This window comes from Centropristis striata, chromosome 11, assembly GCF_030273125.1.
Source record: "Centropristis striata isolate RG_2023a ecotype Rhode Island chromosome 11, C.striata_1.0, whole genome shotgun sequence".
NCBI classification, from domain to species: Eukaryota; Metazoa; Chordata; class Actinopteri; order Perciformes; family Serranidae; genus Centropristis; species Centropristis striata.
Window position 1 is genome coordinate 14,818,233 of NC_081527.1, and position 15,364 is coordinate 14,833,596.

General features: G+C 40.0%; 1 protein-coding gene across 1 annotated transcript; it reads right to left on the reverse strand.

The window, feature by feature from the left end:
- Positions 1 to 189: 189 nt before the first annotated feature.
- Positions 190 to 14,493, reverse strand: LOC131980621 (microtubule organization protein AKNA-like). The gene is made up of 22 exons (XM_059344877.1): positions 14,396 to 14,493; positions 12,907 to 13,128; positions 11,039 to 12,243; positions 10,850 to 10,924; positions 10,613 to 10,724; positions 9,984 to 10,135; positions 9,846 to 9,905; positions 9,590 to 9,723; positions 9,296 to 9,488; positions 5,052 to 5,230; positions 4,442 to 4,630; positions 3,960 to 4,119; positions 3,774 to 3,868; positions 3,451 to 3,656; positions 3,242 to 3,356; positions 2,518 to 2,700; positions 2,232 to 2,338; positions 2,002 to 2,130; positions 1,808 to 1,888; positions 1,408 to 1,522; positions 813 to 981; positions 190 to 711 (listed from the first exon to the last, which is right to left on the reverse strand). The coding sequence occupies exons 2-22, from the start codon at positions 13,109 to 13,111 to the stop codon at positions 541 to 543; spliced, it is 4,035 nt and encodes a 1,344-aa protein (XP_059200860.1). The 5' UTR covers positions 13,112 to 13,128; positions 14,396 to 14,493; the 3' UTR covers positions 190 to 540.
- Between the last annotated feature and the right edge of the window lie 871 nt (positions 14,494 to 15,364).

A 15,364-nucleotide genomic window follows, 5' to 3' on the forward strand; every position in this document is an offset into this window, starting at 1 on the left:
AGGGATTTTCCTGAAATGTAATACTACAAATCTGACCTACTTTTAATGTGATTTAACTAAATATCTTTACCCTGTGGCTGCTTGCGTGTACTGGATAGCTTATAGTTGTTTGAGCAGGTGTGATGAAACAGAAAACAAAAGGCATAGGTGACAAGTGTACTGAAATTGAGAATTGTGAAAAGATAAAGTTTAGCTTTATTGCTTCACCTGCTGGGTGATTGTACTGTAACTGATTGTTGCCCCCTAACTAGTTGTCACAACTGGGTCATATTGTTACATTTTACACACTGATGAGAATAAGTGAAGTAAGGTAAAGGCTTCAACTCAAAATTTAATAAACACTGTCTATAAACAAAAACAGGTATGAGTTTAATGTCCAAATTGTATTTTTCCAATATGATTTCAGACTTTTCAATGTATAAATACACAAACAAACACACATTTAAAAAAGCAATAACCAAGATATTTTATACAGGCATCAGGTGTTATTGGGACAGGCAGATTAATGGTTACACAGTAAACTAATCTGTCGTTTGTTTGTTATAATGCATGGTGTTTCCTGCCCCCTAGTGGCTGCATGTTGTGCAGTTTCCTGTGCAGCTGAGCCTCAGCCAGGTCAGCCGACAGCCTCTTGGCCATTCGGTCTGTGGTCCTCTTCATGCTGCGGGCCATCTCAATAGCCTGGTCTAGAGTCCTGTTCATTTCCTCCTCCTGGTAAACAAGAGCAAACTTTCCAATTAGCTGAGCATTAAAACCAATGACAAAATTCTTGTGTATACAGAGAGGATCTTGCCTGTGAAGAGACATCTCACCTTGCTCCCTCTGCGTCTGCCTGTCCTGCTGCCAGTCTTTGTGGGTCCCGGTGATGGGGATGGTGTCCGCAGGAAGTACACATTACTGGGCAGGAGTGCTGTGTCTGACTGGGTGGAGCGCTTTCTGTGATGGGACATGGACTGCAGAGGTGGCTCCCTCACTTTATAGCTGCATTTGAGGGCCGATAGTGAAATAATTTGAAATAATTACTCCAATTTAACAGAAATAATAATTACAACATGTACAGAGCACAGCAGCATTTCCCCTATTCTCACCTCATTGCCGGGGTTACCACTTGTGTTCAGAATTTATTTTTTACATTTTAATGATTTATTGATTAATTTGTATTCATTGTCTTTTATCTGTGTTTCTACATCTTGGCTGCTACTTATTTTAATTCATAAGTCTATTTTGTTTTCTGTCTTCTGTCTGTGAAGTACTTTTTGAAAAGAGCTATTTAAATACAGTATTATACATTATTGTTATCAATACTAATAATTATTTAATTATTGTGATGCATAATCTAACTTTATGTGGGAAATAACTGATAAATATCTGATGTTTGATTCCAGTATGTGATGGGTTTATGTTCACCTTGCAGGCAGACTGCTGGACGAGCCATAGCTGACCTGCAGAAGGGGCTTCTGAAGAGATGGAGAGGAGAAAAGAGACCATCTCTCCTTTGAGTTAAAACTCTCTACGACGGCTGCTGACAGTGGAAACATGAAAAGCATTACAGTATGTACACCAATAAAACACAATACTGCACATATTTACAGCCCTGGTATTTGTTTTAAAGTTATAAAGGACTTTTATCAACAATAGTTGTGATTCTGATGACAGTATCTTGTCTCAGCCCTTTTTGTACTCTTATACTCTTGTGCTTTTTATATAATACAGTACACTCCAAAACCAATCTATCTATTATGGAAAAAATTAAGTTGACTCTGCCTTATGTAAGTTTGACAACAGATTGGATGAAGCAATAACTTACTTTGTGTTTTCTGCTTATCATGGCCTTTTAAAACGGAGCTGGTCAAACGAGAGGTTTTCACTGAGCCGTTTCCCTCTGACCCTGGTGGAATAAAACACATGTTGTTCCGTTTTGGATAAAATATCATGTCACCTATGTAAATTATATTCATAAAAAGACTGTACGATACAGACAAAAACAGCTGTGACCCTGACCTCTGTTGGACTGTAGTGCCTCATGAAGTTTATATTGAAACTTAGTTGTGGAGCTTCTCCTGCTCCCTACAGGTGAATTATGGGATTGCAGCATGATCTCAGAGCCAGCTGTGTCACCACTGTCTGTACCTGAACAGCAAATGATAAAAAAACTTAGTAGATGATGGAAGAAACACATCGTTATACAGACACAGTTTCTTTATTTATTAGTGTGATTTGGTCTGGAGTACCTTTGCTCTTGCTGGGGTCCATGTCTGAAGAGATCCAGTCCTCTATCCTCACCTGACCGGAACTGAGATTGCTCACATTCTGTGTGCTACTTGAAGGCTTCCACACACTAGTGAGTAGAATAATAGGGTCATATTAACAACGGTATATTGAATAAATGGTAAGAACATGAGAGGACTATTCTGATATTCAGTATCTGTATTTGGAAGGTATTAAAGTGGGGTTGTCTGATTATTATACACTATATCAACCACAATGATGATTATCCCTCTGTTCCTCCTCTAATACCTGTTGCAGACTGGTCTGTGGTGGGTCCAGGGTCTGGTTTTAGACTTTCGCTCCTGACAATCCTGCCTGTATTTGGAGCTGAGATAGTCCATCTTCTGTGCTAGATGAGGCAGCTGGACCAAACCTTCCTCCAGGTCCTTCTTCAGCCGGGATACCTCAGACTGCAAGGCCAGGATAGCCTCACTAAACACACACATTTAGGTTTTAATTTACTACACTTTGTATAACTTTATATTTCTCCTCAATTTACCAAAAGTTATTAGATAGCTTCTAGATAGTGTCCTATTTGCATACTTAAACATAAAATTAAAGAAAAAATGTAATGCTTAAATTTAGTAATCTACTATCTATATTCTGAAGGTTTTTACAGAGGGGTTTGTTCACATATCATTCATAGCCTGATTTATAGAACATTTAATTCCTAAAAACATGGTGAAAAAAAAAGATCTCTGTAAAAGTCTTTGACTAATATGTCAACAAAATGAATCAATTTAAATTTTGAACCTCTTTTAATTGAATGTTTAGATTATTGTTCTGAAACTGTATGCAAACTAGCGCATATTAAAGAAGACAATGTTTCTTTTGCATATTTAAACTGAACGTATTTGTCTTAATGTTAGTAGTCAATTTTAAGTTTTATGGTGATATGTATTCATTAAAAGTGTAAACCTCTGTACATATACTTTCAACCACCACAACTGGCTGCTCCTGAGCACAGACTGACCTATTACAGGAGCAGGGGTACAGTGGGCTGCTTCTCTCTTCTGTATCCATGCTGGTGCTGAGGACAGGTTCAGACACGTGGTGATGGAGCTTGGCGGGCAGACTGCATTCAGCTCCTGCTTGTGAGGTGGACACGTCTTTATCATTTCACTATTCATTAGATAAGATGAAATAAAAAGATAACTTCTTTATGCAGATGGATTCACTCACCTTGTAACCTGACTGAGGGCTCCTTAGTGGTGCTCTCCACCCACCGCTCCACTGCCACTGCTGCACCACAGGGCTGTGCTTGGACAGATGGGTGGGAACTGACCCACCGCTGGCTGGTGACGGTGGCTGAATGGATGGCTGTCTGCAGGTTGGAGCAGGAGCCGTCACTGTCTGAACTACTTAAACCATCATTCTGGGACTCTGCACTGAAGAAGGGGAGAATCCAACTTAAATTATTCTCAATACAAATGAGATATAAAAGAGCTCATTTAATTACATACATCAAAAAATATTATATTGTTGCTGTGTGTAAAGATTTGTACCTTTCTGTAAGGAGATTCGGTTGAATTGTTCCCGAAGCTGATTGATTCAAGTAAGAGCTCCCAAATCCACTGTCCGTCTCTGGACTGACAATCCTCTACACCCCAGAACACCAAACATCAGTTTAATTAAAGCTGCCTGGACATTAGACTATAAAAGATAAAAGAATAAAAGTCTCTGTGACTGACCAGTGATACTGATGAGGTGTTGAGAGGAGGCTCTGAGAGGCTGTGGCTGTCTGAGTCTCTGGGTGCATCAGATGAAGATGAGACCTCCACAGACAGACTCACACAATCACCCAGATCACATTCACCCGCTGGGCTCAGGGCATTAACTGGGGTGCTGTGACTGGAGAAACAACAAGTGAGATATTTAGATATTTTGGAGTCTGTGGAGTGGAGTTAAATTAGCACAGGATGGGGGGTTGGCTTAAAATATGGCAAGCAGTATTAGAACAGCATGACATGAAAATCTTCAAGCTTCAGTACACATTTCCTATTTGTAGATTGACAATACATATCCAATGGAGTTCACTTACACTGTGAAAGGATTACAAGATGGATTACTTGTATGAGTTATACATTATTCAAGAGAAATCCAGTATAGAGAAACCACAAGAGAGTCACTGTTAGCTCTTCAGTTCGGTCAGGTTTAATATCACAACACTGACCTGTTGGGTGTCCACTGCTTCTGTCTCGACGATGAGCTGCTTCCACTCAAATATGCTATGATGTCACTGTGATCTATCGCCTCCGACAAAACCTCTGATGAGCTCCTCTGCTCTTCAGCCTCATCTGTCTGGATTCCCAGTCCCTCCACAGAGCCCTGTGAGCTCCTGACACAGGACAGAGAAGAAAACCTGCACACAGTGAACCCAACACCTGAAACATTATCTGGTCAGGGGAAGGCTGAGAACGTGTCTATTATTTGGACACAAACAAACACATGAAAGCACCACTCAAAACATCAATAGCAAGACACAATAGTGACAGTGAAACATGCAGAACAATGCTGTATTATATTTATGTATTCTAACCAGAAAAAAAATCACTTTCATTTTTTTAAACAGAATTAACACTTGTATCTGTTTGACTACATTATTCATATAAACAGAAGTATCTCAATCAGTCTATTAAAAACGTAAAAACTAAACATAATCATCATTCACAATTATGAAACTATATTTAAAAATAACCCCAAAACTAGGACGGGGATAAAATATTGCATTATACATTAAAAAGAGGAATATAATTGCAGCTTTGAAATATTTTAACAGGTACCTTGAATGGCAGTAGCTCTGTCTGGTATCTTTCAGTAAAGAGTCAGCTGTTATGAGTTCACTTTGCTGTAATCCCTCATCTTCTTGCACCTCAATGGCCTCCTCCACTTCCTCTTCTTTTTCTTCCTTTTTCCTTGCCTCCATTTTATAACTCACAGTGGAAAAACCTGCACTCTGCCCCTGAAACATGAGACCCAGTCAGATAATTTGCGGTTAGTGTAATCTTACACACACACACATACACACAGTCAGCATTTCCTGCAGGATGTATTACAAACAAGCAGTACTGAACGGGCCCTCGCAGTACACGCGTGTTGGGGCATGCTACCGTCGGGGTGTGTGCGTTACAGGGGCCAGTCTATACCACCCCTATGAATTTCATTGCCTTAAGTGTTATAGTGTGACCACGGTACCAAATATGAAATTAGACTGCCACCACAGTGCCACCTAGGGGCCGATCAATAAAACCTTAAAGGGTTATCCTCAGGAGGGCATTGACAATAACTGTACCAAGTTTTGTATAATAATGCACAAACTATCCCTTTAATCCTCATACAGTGTCTGAAGGAGGACTCTTAACTGATATGTATAAGTTAGAAGAGGCAGGTGGCAATGGTGGAAAGTAACTATGTACATTTGCTCATTTACTGGACTTAAAGTACAATTTTGAGGTACTTTTATGTACATTTTACATAACTTTATACTTCTACTCCACTACATTTTGAGGCAAATATTGTACTTTTTACTCCTCTACATTTAGCTGATAGCTTTAGTTACTTTTCAGGTCAAGATTGAAAATGAAAAACATGATACATTTAAAATGATTACCCATTTTTATAAATTAAATCACTTAAAAGTTTATTAGGTAGTTAAAATGAGCGGAGTGGAGTCATTTCACAGTGTGGTATTAGTACTTTTACTGAAGTAAAGGATCTGAATACTTCTTCCACCACTGTCCTTTTTACTTCTGACCCTTTTGTAGTCAATCTGTGTCTCTTTGGAGGTTGCTTTGCCTCCTTGAGTAACATCTGATAGGTGAAGGCACCTCTGACAACATTGGGCCCAGTAGACCCAGTCAGTAATCCATCCATGTTGGGACTAGAGGAAACAACTAAAGGAAAGTCAGAGGCTTTCCAAAGTTATCACAATCCATCTGTGCGGAATAAAAATGCCTCTGGGAACTAGAAATGTTTGACCAAAACTTCTTGGCAATCCAGAAGTTATTATAGACAGTCCAGGCAGTGTGACTGCAGCCATAGAAAGAGCAGACTATACTACATTGTGTTGGGTGGAGAATGGGGTCTTGTGAGTGATTTTGCATTTCAACTTTAAAATAGCTCCATCACAGTGGAATATAAGCAGTGGAGAACATTGCACAGCAGCATTTATGAAAGTTTGTTGTGTGTTTTTTTTTTACTGACACATTGTAATTTATGCAAAGCAGCCACTGGGAGTCACTGTCATTCCAGAATTCTTAATGATATCATCATATATTATGTGTAATGTTTCAAATTTTACAGGAGTAGTGGCCAGTCTGACAGCACTTCAGCATTGTATCAATGCTTCAAAAGGCAGACAAGGACAAGAGACAATGATTTATTATAATGTGTAAGACATAGCTCTCATTAGGCTATTAGTACAGACATCAATACCAAAAAATGGAGAACTTAAGAAGCCACAAAGACACCACGGAGCTGTTTGAAATGTATGAAAACAAGCTCAGGCTCCTTTGCAGTGACCATGATGCCCTCCAGATGAAGAATGTGGAGATGAAAGAGCGCTTCACAAACAAGCTTGCAGCAGAAAGGAAGAAAAAAATGTCCCTGAGTCAAGAAATTGATCAACTGAAGAAAAAGCTTCAGAAAATGAACTCAATGACAGTTGACACGGTAACCGAAGTGAAGGTTGACTCCTCCGTAGCCCTGGAGACACCTCTTAAACACCTGGAGGTCAAGTGTTCTGCTGAATACAGGATACTGTATGCAGTTTTTCCTGAAAAAATGACAGAGTTCAACCACCAGCTCCAGAGAGAGAGAGACCTGAGAGCCAAGGCAGAGGCCAAAGCAAGTGAGGCTGTTGCTATTGCAAATCAATTGATGCAGAAACTACAAGAGAATAAACCTTCAGTTACACTCCAAATGTGTAATGCTGAACTTAAAACAAAGGTGGAGGGCCTTCAGAAGGAGGTTTTACAGCTGAACCAGATTCTTCAGAATGAAAAAGAATTAAAGGCCAAGGCAGAGGCAGATACAGATGAGGCAATCATGGTTTCAGAGGCACTTTGCAAGGAAGTAGAGGACATGCAAAGTGTCCTCAGGGTGTCAAAGAGGTGCTCTGATAACGTCCTGCAGACACTCAACCAAGTGGAGAAGAACATTGAGGGCGTGGCCAACAGGTATACGACAGAGAAGAAAGAGAAGGATGGACTCCAGCAGGACATTGAGGCGTTGCTCCAGAAACAATACGACCTGAGGGACCAGAATGAGGCAGACAGCCTGAGGGACTTTCAGATCCTGGAAGCTCTTTGCCAAGAATGGGCAGAGTTGAAGAAGGTCTCCAAGGACGATTCAGCTAAAAGGCTGGACATGGAAGAAAAGAAGCATAAAAGCCTCTGCCATGACATACTGTGGCTCATTCAAATGCTGGAGAAGGAGATGGAGTTGAGAGCACGGGCAGAAACGGACAAACTCGAGGCCATTAAAGTGTGGGAGGCACTGTACAAAAAAATTGAGAAATGCAAAGTGTGCTCAGGATCCCAGGAAGGTAAAGCAAAGTCTGTGGAGAAGAGAATGACACCCAGAGGGAAGTGATTGTTTGCTCACCTGGACCCTGTCTACCAGCACAACTTCCTGCAATCTGCCCATCACGTCTCCAGCATATCAACTCTTCTCCCGCTCATCTTCAGATGTTGCTTCAGTAAGTAACTGTCATAGAGACACGCTTCAGGCCTCTCTGGTCAGTAATCTGTTTTTCGTGGCCGGTAACTGAATTGAACTGTACTAACTGTCTTTTTTTGTGCTAAGGATTAACTTGCCCATGTTCATCCAGCCAGCCCTCCAGTTCACCCTCCAGCCCTCTGCCATCATCAGCCATCCCAGCCTATACGAGACGTTTTCAATAAATCAGTCAAACGTCATCTACCTCTAATTATGTTCTTCACTTCTTCGCGTGTCCACTCTTTCTAACACCTAGCTTTCACATTTCAATAATTCATTCATTATCCTTAACCGATTATCTGAACTCGGGTTGCGGGGGGCTGGAGTCAATCCCAGCTGACATTGGGCGAGAGGCGGGGTACACCCTGGACAGGTTGCCAGACTATCACAGAGCAGACACATAGAAACAGACAATCACACTCTCATTCACACAATTAGAGTCACAAATTAAACCTAAATGCATGTTTTTGGACTGTGGGAGGAAGCCGGAGTACCCGGTGAGAACCCACGCTGACACAAGGAGACTCCACACAGAAGAGCTGCAGGAGTCGAACCGGTGCCACTACACCACTGTGTAGCCAGCTTCCACATTTACTTATTTTCATTTATCATACAGTAACAAGTTAACCCTCTGAAATCTTTGGCTATTATGTGTGTTATGTTAAAAAATCTGTTAAAAAATTTTCACCATGCCATGTTTTTTCAGTTTTTTCAGCGCAACCTCACCTAAATGTCCTGATAATTAATTTTTAACTTTGACTTACTTGATCAAAATGTTGAACCCAAAAGAAACTAAGGAAACCTAAAATCTGATCTTGAAAATGATGTTTCAAAACACAGAATGTTAAATATTGCAAATATGAATACAGGTTGCAAATATAACATATCACAGGTAAAATGAGGATGATATAGTTCAATATTTTATACTAATTATATTTGACAATATCTTCAAGCCAGAACTTTAGAGGGAAGCTGATGGCAAGACTCAATGTTGATTCATTTTTATGTCTTCACGTCATGAAGAAGTAATATACAGGTGTTTTCATGGACTCCAGAGGGTTAATAAGTTCTGTTTTGACTACTAAACGATGGGTTTATTATAGCATTCTGTTGAATTCACCAGACTATAAGTGTACTATCAAAGGGATTCTTTATCTCTATGATATCCATGAGTGTCAGCACAAAAGTTCATGCCAATCTGTACAATATTTTTTTAAATACTTCTCTGTGGAACGTCTACCATGCCAAGCTGAGTGCTGGAGGTGAGTGAGTGTTGGTGAAGCATTGAGTGTGTCTGTGACTTGGTTACCTCATACAGGGATGGTGGAGGTGACAGTGTGGGCATGCAGAGAGGACTGGGCTTCACATACAGCATCTCTTTCATGGGGGTGGGAGTGGAAGATGAGTGGGGTGGAGAAATCTGCTCACACACGTTTTTGTCTATCATCTCCTTTATGTCCTCAAGGTGCATCCCTATCCTGAATATGTCTCCCTCCACCAGCCTGCACATGTTTTAACACACATACAAATGCACATTTGTGAACTGATGCATTAATATGATGCCGGCACATTCACATAGGTGCAATAAAGAGGTTTGTTTAACCTGTCTGGGTCAAAGGTGCCAGTGTTCCTGGACAGGCCCATGTAGTTTTGCATCTCCAGAGCTCTGTGCTCCTCCTTCTTGCTGATGTATTCTCTCTCCAGCTGGTCTTGAGCCTCCATTATGCTCCTCAGCATCTAGCAGTAGACACATTTTACATTTATGCTCACGGCAGACAATCACATAAAAAAATTATTCTACTTTCCCATATTCTGTGGATGGTATAAAGAACGACATGTAGGAATTTAAAAAAACTCACCATTTGCTGCTCGGCTGTGCTAACTGACATGTTGCTTACACTAAATTTGAATTCTTCCACCTACAAAGAAGATGATTTATAAATGTGTTGTGCATATAATGGCAGTTTAGTAATATCCTGGCACATTTTCAAACTTACCTTCTGCATGAACTGGCTGATGATGTCCCCTAGCTCCGCAGTCATTCTTTCACCATCACTGGGACCCTCCTCAGGCTGGCTGGAGGAAGTTTGTGTTTTCGTCTCCTTAATGTTGCTCTGGAGAGTTGTTTCTTGTTTTTTATCAAAGTTTTCTGAAAACAAAACAAGACTGCAGTGATACACGAAAATGTACACTATCAAAATATAAGTAATGAGCATCAAATTAATAAAGAGAAGAGGAATCAAATTGTATTTTTTCTTAGCTGTTTTTATTTCAACAGTGTTACTTGATGAAGACAGTAAGCTTATTTTTGAAATATACTTTTATTGTATACATGCAAAGAATTTGTTCATTTGTGAACTGGTAAAAATGGTACATGATGCATACATGCATTTAAAAATATAACAATAAAAAGTCAAATATTTTAGCGTGGTTAGGCTTTCCAGTTTGCAGCCACTGCTTCCCACTCAATTAAAGTTGTCCAAAAGCAAAGAAAAGATGTTTGTGTAGATAGAATAGTGTCATCTGACACCATTTGATTCTATGGAAACCAGCTACACTTCACTGCGTAATTGTGAAGCAAAGCGCTGACCTGTCATAATATCAGATGTCGGACACAGAGACGTACCTGACGGGGGAAGACGAGGAGCAACAGATCCAAGATGGCTTCCCTTGACTAAGTCTCCCTGATGATGATCATCACACTCTAAATAAAGCATCAGTTCTGAAGAGGGCTGAGCCTGTGGAAAGAGATCCATAAACGTGTGTCTTGCATAGAAAATATGACTGCAATAATAATTAATTTCTCATATGCCTACAAGATTAAGGCCAATTAAAAAAGCTTTTTTTTTTTTTTTTTACTTACGTTGGTTCCTGTTCTCATTTGATCTATAAGGTTTTCTGCCTCAGCATATTTGGTAAGTAATTTATCATATTCAGCCTAAAGAAATTTGGAATAAGATAGATGTTAGTCCTATGCACAATCATATTTGTTACTGTCTGAGGAAATATAAGCAATATACAGCAAAAGGCTTGAGCCCTGAATTTATTCTACCTGCAGGTGATGAACCAGTGCTGGAGCAGTCTGCTTGTCCTCCTCGTTGAAGACATAGGGCTTCTCTGATGGAAGTATTGAATCCTCCAGGACCCTGTTGATCACCTCTAACATCCCCGGAGAGGACTGGGCTCTGTGCATGGTGCTGGGGCTCTGAGGAACAGGTCTGGATGGCCCACTTGGAGCTTTGGGGATTTTTACCTTGGGGGCAACCTTGGAGAAGTCAGGGAGTCTGTAATGGACTTGGCCTTGACCATACTTCATCTCACTGAAGGACCTGGTGCGCAGCAGTGGGACTCTTTGAACCTGATCATCCTCTTCTGACTTTTCGTCTTTCTCTACATCAACGGCACTTTTATCCCCACTGCCCTGTTCTGAATGTGTACTTTCAGAGTTTGTTGTGATGCTGTCAGAAGCAGCAGGGGTGACATCATCAATTTTCCTTCCTGCTTTTTCCTCTAAGCATGAGTTTTTGGATGCACTCTTCTCATTAGTCCTGTCAGAGCAGAAACTCTGATTAATCTCAGAATTACATGCAGGGCTCTCTGAGTGGTAACCATTAATTGCAGTGCTGTTGTGTTTCGGAGCCCAGCTGAAAACGGTGTCATCCATGCTCTCCAGAAGGGACACCTCAGGCAGGGTCTCTGCCTCGATCAGCCTACCCGGCCGTAGTAACTCCTCCTGGGAAAAATGTCGCAGCAACAACTGGTTAATGTCTGAAGGACTAGGACATGAGGGTGCAACCTCAATTGGCTTGGAAGCATTATGAAAATTGTCCTGTTTGGTGTTTGCATCCTCTTGGGACAAAGTTGATGGTTTCTCAGTATCACGCTCCACAGAAACCGAGTGTTCAATTATATCATCTCTATCTCTTGAATTGCATTCAAACAAACCAGGAACATCAGGACTGGCATGAACTGTTTCTCTTCCATCAGAGCTCATATTGCCCTCAGAGTAAGCTGTCTGGTTGAAGTAGGGACTTCCGAGGTCATCATCAAAAGGTAGGTCCTCCTGATCCTCGTCACTAGTATCTTGCCCTTGCTCCTCGTTCTTTAAAATCGGCTCATCTTGCATGGTGTTTGGTCTTTGGGCGGACACGTGAAACATGCTGCTCTTGGTCTTGCTCTCTACCACCCTCTCACTCTGACTGCTGACAACGCTGGACTCAGAGGAAGTGACATCTAAGGCTGACAACTCCTCGCTCCCTGAGAATGAAAGAACAACAACATAAATAAATACCAAAGTGGCCCAGTGTCAGCACCCCAACCCCCTCAGCCTTCACCAACAAAATGGGAAGGAAGGGGCTCAAAGAAGACCACAAATGAACATAAAATTTCTACAAAGAGACACAAAAACACTACAAAGAGACCAAGGCAAATTAAAAGGAACACTAAATGGCCACACAGAGATGTAAAACGATTAAAAGAGACAAAAAACATTTATATAATATAACATAAAGCCTTCCTGTCTTGCTCCTTTGTAAGAGATGTGGTGGGCCATGTCTGTGCCCAGGGGCCCATTGTTTTATAATCTGTCCAGCAACGTTGGCATAAATTCATTTCAGCCTCAGCCTCCATTAATAATGACAGCAGAAAAGGAATGGCAGAACCAAAGAATTCAATAGATTTCCCTCATCAATGTTGTATCATATTAACAGTGTAGCACTAAGGTTTTTCCATTGTTTTAATTTAAATGAATGCCAAATGATCTGACTTTGCTGCATATGTGTTATTACAAATATAATTGTTCAGACAATGTGGTAAAAAGAAGAAAAGAAGAAAACAAGCCAGTTTAACGCCCAACAAAAAAACTCAATAGACAAAGATGGTAAGAACAGTGATAAGAACAGCAGAGACTGCAGGACTTACCACTGAGATGAATGCTGGCCTCAGAGGCAGCAGACTCTGCCTGGGACAGATGTAAGGCTAAAGAACTCTCCAGCTCACTGAGGTGGAGACTTTCATCCTCACTTAGGTCAACGAAGATGCTCTGCTGAATGCACTTCTCCCAGAGCACAGTGGGCCTGTCCTCTCCCTGAACATCCTCATCGGATTCCTCCAGTTCTCCCTCCATGGACACTTTGTCTTCACCTGTGTCGAGACGGGGGGTAAGGAAGGAAGATGAAGCACCTGTTTATCACTTAGCAACGCAACTGGCGAGCTGACAACATTGGATCAAAATGTGCTAAGCTGTCAATTATTGAACAATCAATGCATTGTGTGGTCAGAGGTGTGTGTGACATGTGTAAGGTGTTATGTGAATTATATTTATGGGTGAAAGTGTGGTTGAGAAACAGTGGTAGAAGATGGTTACTAAAATACTATACTCATAGAGCGTGTGCAATAATAGACTCTAATATGCAATATCATTCAGTATGTGAAATATACTTATTGCCTTATCCTTCTTATTTTATTTATTTATTTATTTATTCATTACAATATCAGCCATACTTGTTCTGTCCCAAGTGTTGTATTTTTGTTTTATCTGTATATTCTCGGTTTAATGCGTTTATTTTTGTTTATCCCTAATGCACCATCAGTTGTTCCAGTAGGTGTTGTTACAATGACAATAAAGGCTTATCTTATCTAAGATAAGAGTAGTAATTCCAAAACATGAAAATATATAAAAACCTGCAATTAAAAGTGTTGTCACCAACTATCAAAAGTAAAAAATGCCTGCTCATTCTGCAGCACAGTTTAAAATAAGTTAACATGGCACATGTCAGTGTTATATTATTTCTAAGATGATAGTATTGAAGTATCATTATGCATTCATTAACATGTTAGCAACATTTTAACGTTTTAGATGTATGGGGGACTTTTTCAGTATTCTGTTAATGTACCACAAGTTATTGATATTGATTGCATTGCATGTAAAATGACTATATCTATAGTAATAAAGTATTGTAACTATTTCAATGAAATGCTTGTGACAATTTGATTTGTTCTTGACAAATAAAGAGTTTACCTTCCCTAAACGTTATTAATGAATCTCTTCCAAACATATCACAATGAAAATGAAACCACAATTAACTGAGAATTGAGTCTGAAAACAAAATTATTCCAACTTTATGGGCGATCATGTAGGAGTATTTTAACAGTCAGAAAGTCAAAAAAACATTTCATATTTCAGCTGTGTTAAAATAAAACACTTTTTTGCAAGTAAAATTATAATCAAGAAAATGTAGGCTACTTAAAGTATAAAAGTAGGCAGCCAAATGGGCTCTTTAGTTGTTACACCATTAAATAATTCGACTCACGTACAGTAGCCTACTTGAGTAAATGAATGCACTCCAGTGTCTGTACTCCCAATATACCATATCTCTGTCATTAGTGTTTCTCTATGGTGGTAACTTACTCCGGTTTTGAACTGGTCCTTCCGCAGTGCGCCATTTGTTTTAAGTTGACCCAGTCCAAGCCATCATCTTGCATCTAGCTGCAGCATGTCTGTCTCTTTCTTTCTTGACATATGGTTTCTCGGACAGGTTTAGTGTCTGCGGCATCATCAATAATGTATCCTGCACGGCCGCGCTGCACGTCTGGAGCCGGGCTGGCAGCGGACAAGCTGAGTCTGGTTACTAGGTAACAGCGGTAACCCCCCTCCTCCAAAAACACTGCTGAAGAAGTTAGAGAGCGCCAGCAAGTACAGGCAGTTTACCAACCTTAGTTTTTGTTGTTGTTGTTTTTTACTTGTAGTTATCACCAATAAACCTCCACAGTTTGTTATTTACATGAAGACAATATTTTTTTGCATTACAAGTTTTCTGACATTTATGTTTATACATGCAAATTAGGTGTGACCTCATTAAATAGGCTATGGCACTCTTTTGCATATATTTCCAGGACAGAAATCTGAACAGTGGAAAAAGCAAATTTAAAAGTTATTTTATTTTGTTAATATATACAAATCAAAGTTTTTTTTACAGAAGGAAATTGGAATATCTCCTGTCAAACAACCCCCTCTATAAAAACATTTAGTATTTTATTAGGAATAAAACTGGTTGGTTTTGTGTGTCTAAGTGTAGCTGAAGTTAAGATTTATGGCTCAGAGCATGAAATAATAATAATTTTCTTTCATACGTTCTTAATAGAAATTATCTGTTTGAAGACAAAATATTGTATCTAATTCATAGCAACAACAATATTGATATATCTTAAACGCATACTATTGTGCAGGAGAGTGGGAGCTTTCTAACCATGCTTGTGATGACAAGGTTCAGACTACATTGGAGATACTACCATTGGAGATACTACCGGAGACTGTATGGGTAATACATGCTGCAATAGATGCAATGGATTTCTGAAAGAAGACATGTTATGGGAGAAC

What these genes read in the sequence shown, in the direction of transcription:
- LOC131980621 (XM_059344877.1), bottom strand. Translation starts at nt 13,111, where the DNA reads ATGGAGGGAGAACTGGAGGAATCCGATGAGGATGTTCAGGGAGAGGAC. An exon ending in ACACCTCATCAGTATCACTG is followed by an intron (nt 3,869 to 3,959) that starts GTCAGTCACAGA and finishes TCTGGGGTGTAG; the next exon opens with AGGATTGTCAGTCCAGAGAC. An exon ending in TCCAGCAGTCTGCCTGCAAG is followed by an intron (nt 982 to 1,407) that starts GTGAACATAAAC and finishes CCTCAAATGCAG; the next exon opens with CTATAAAGTGAGGGAGCCAC.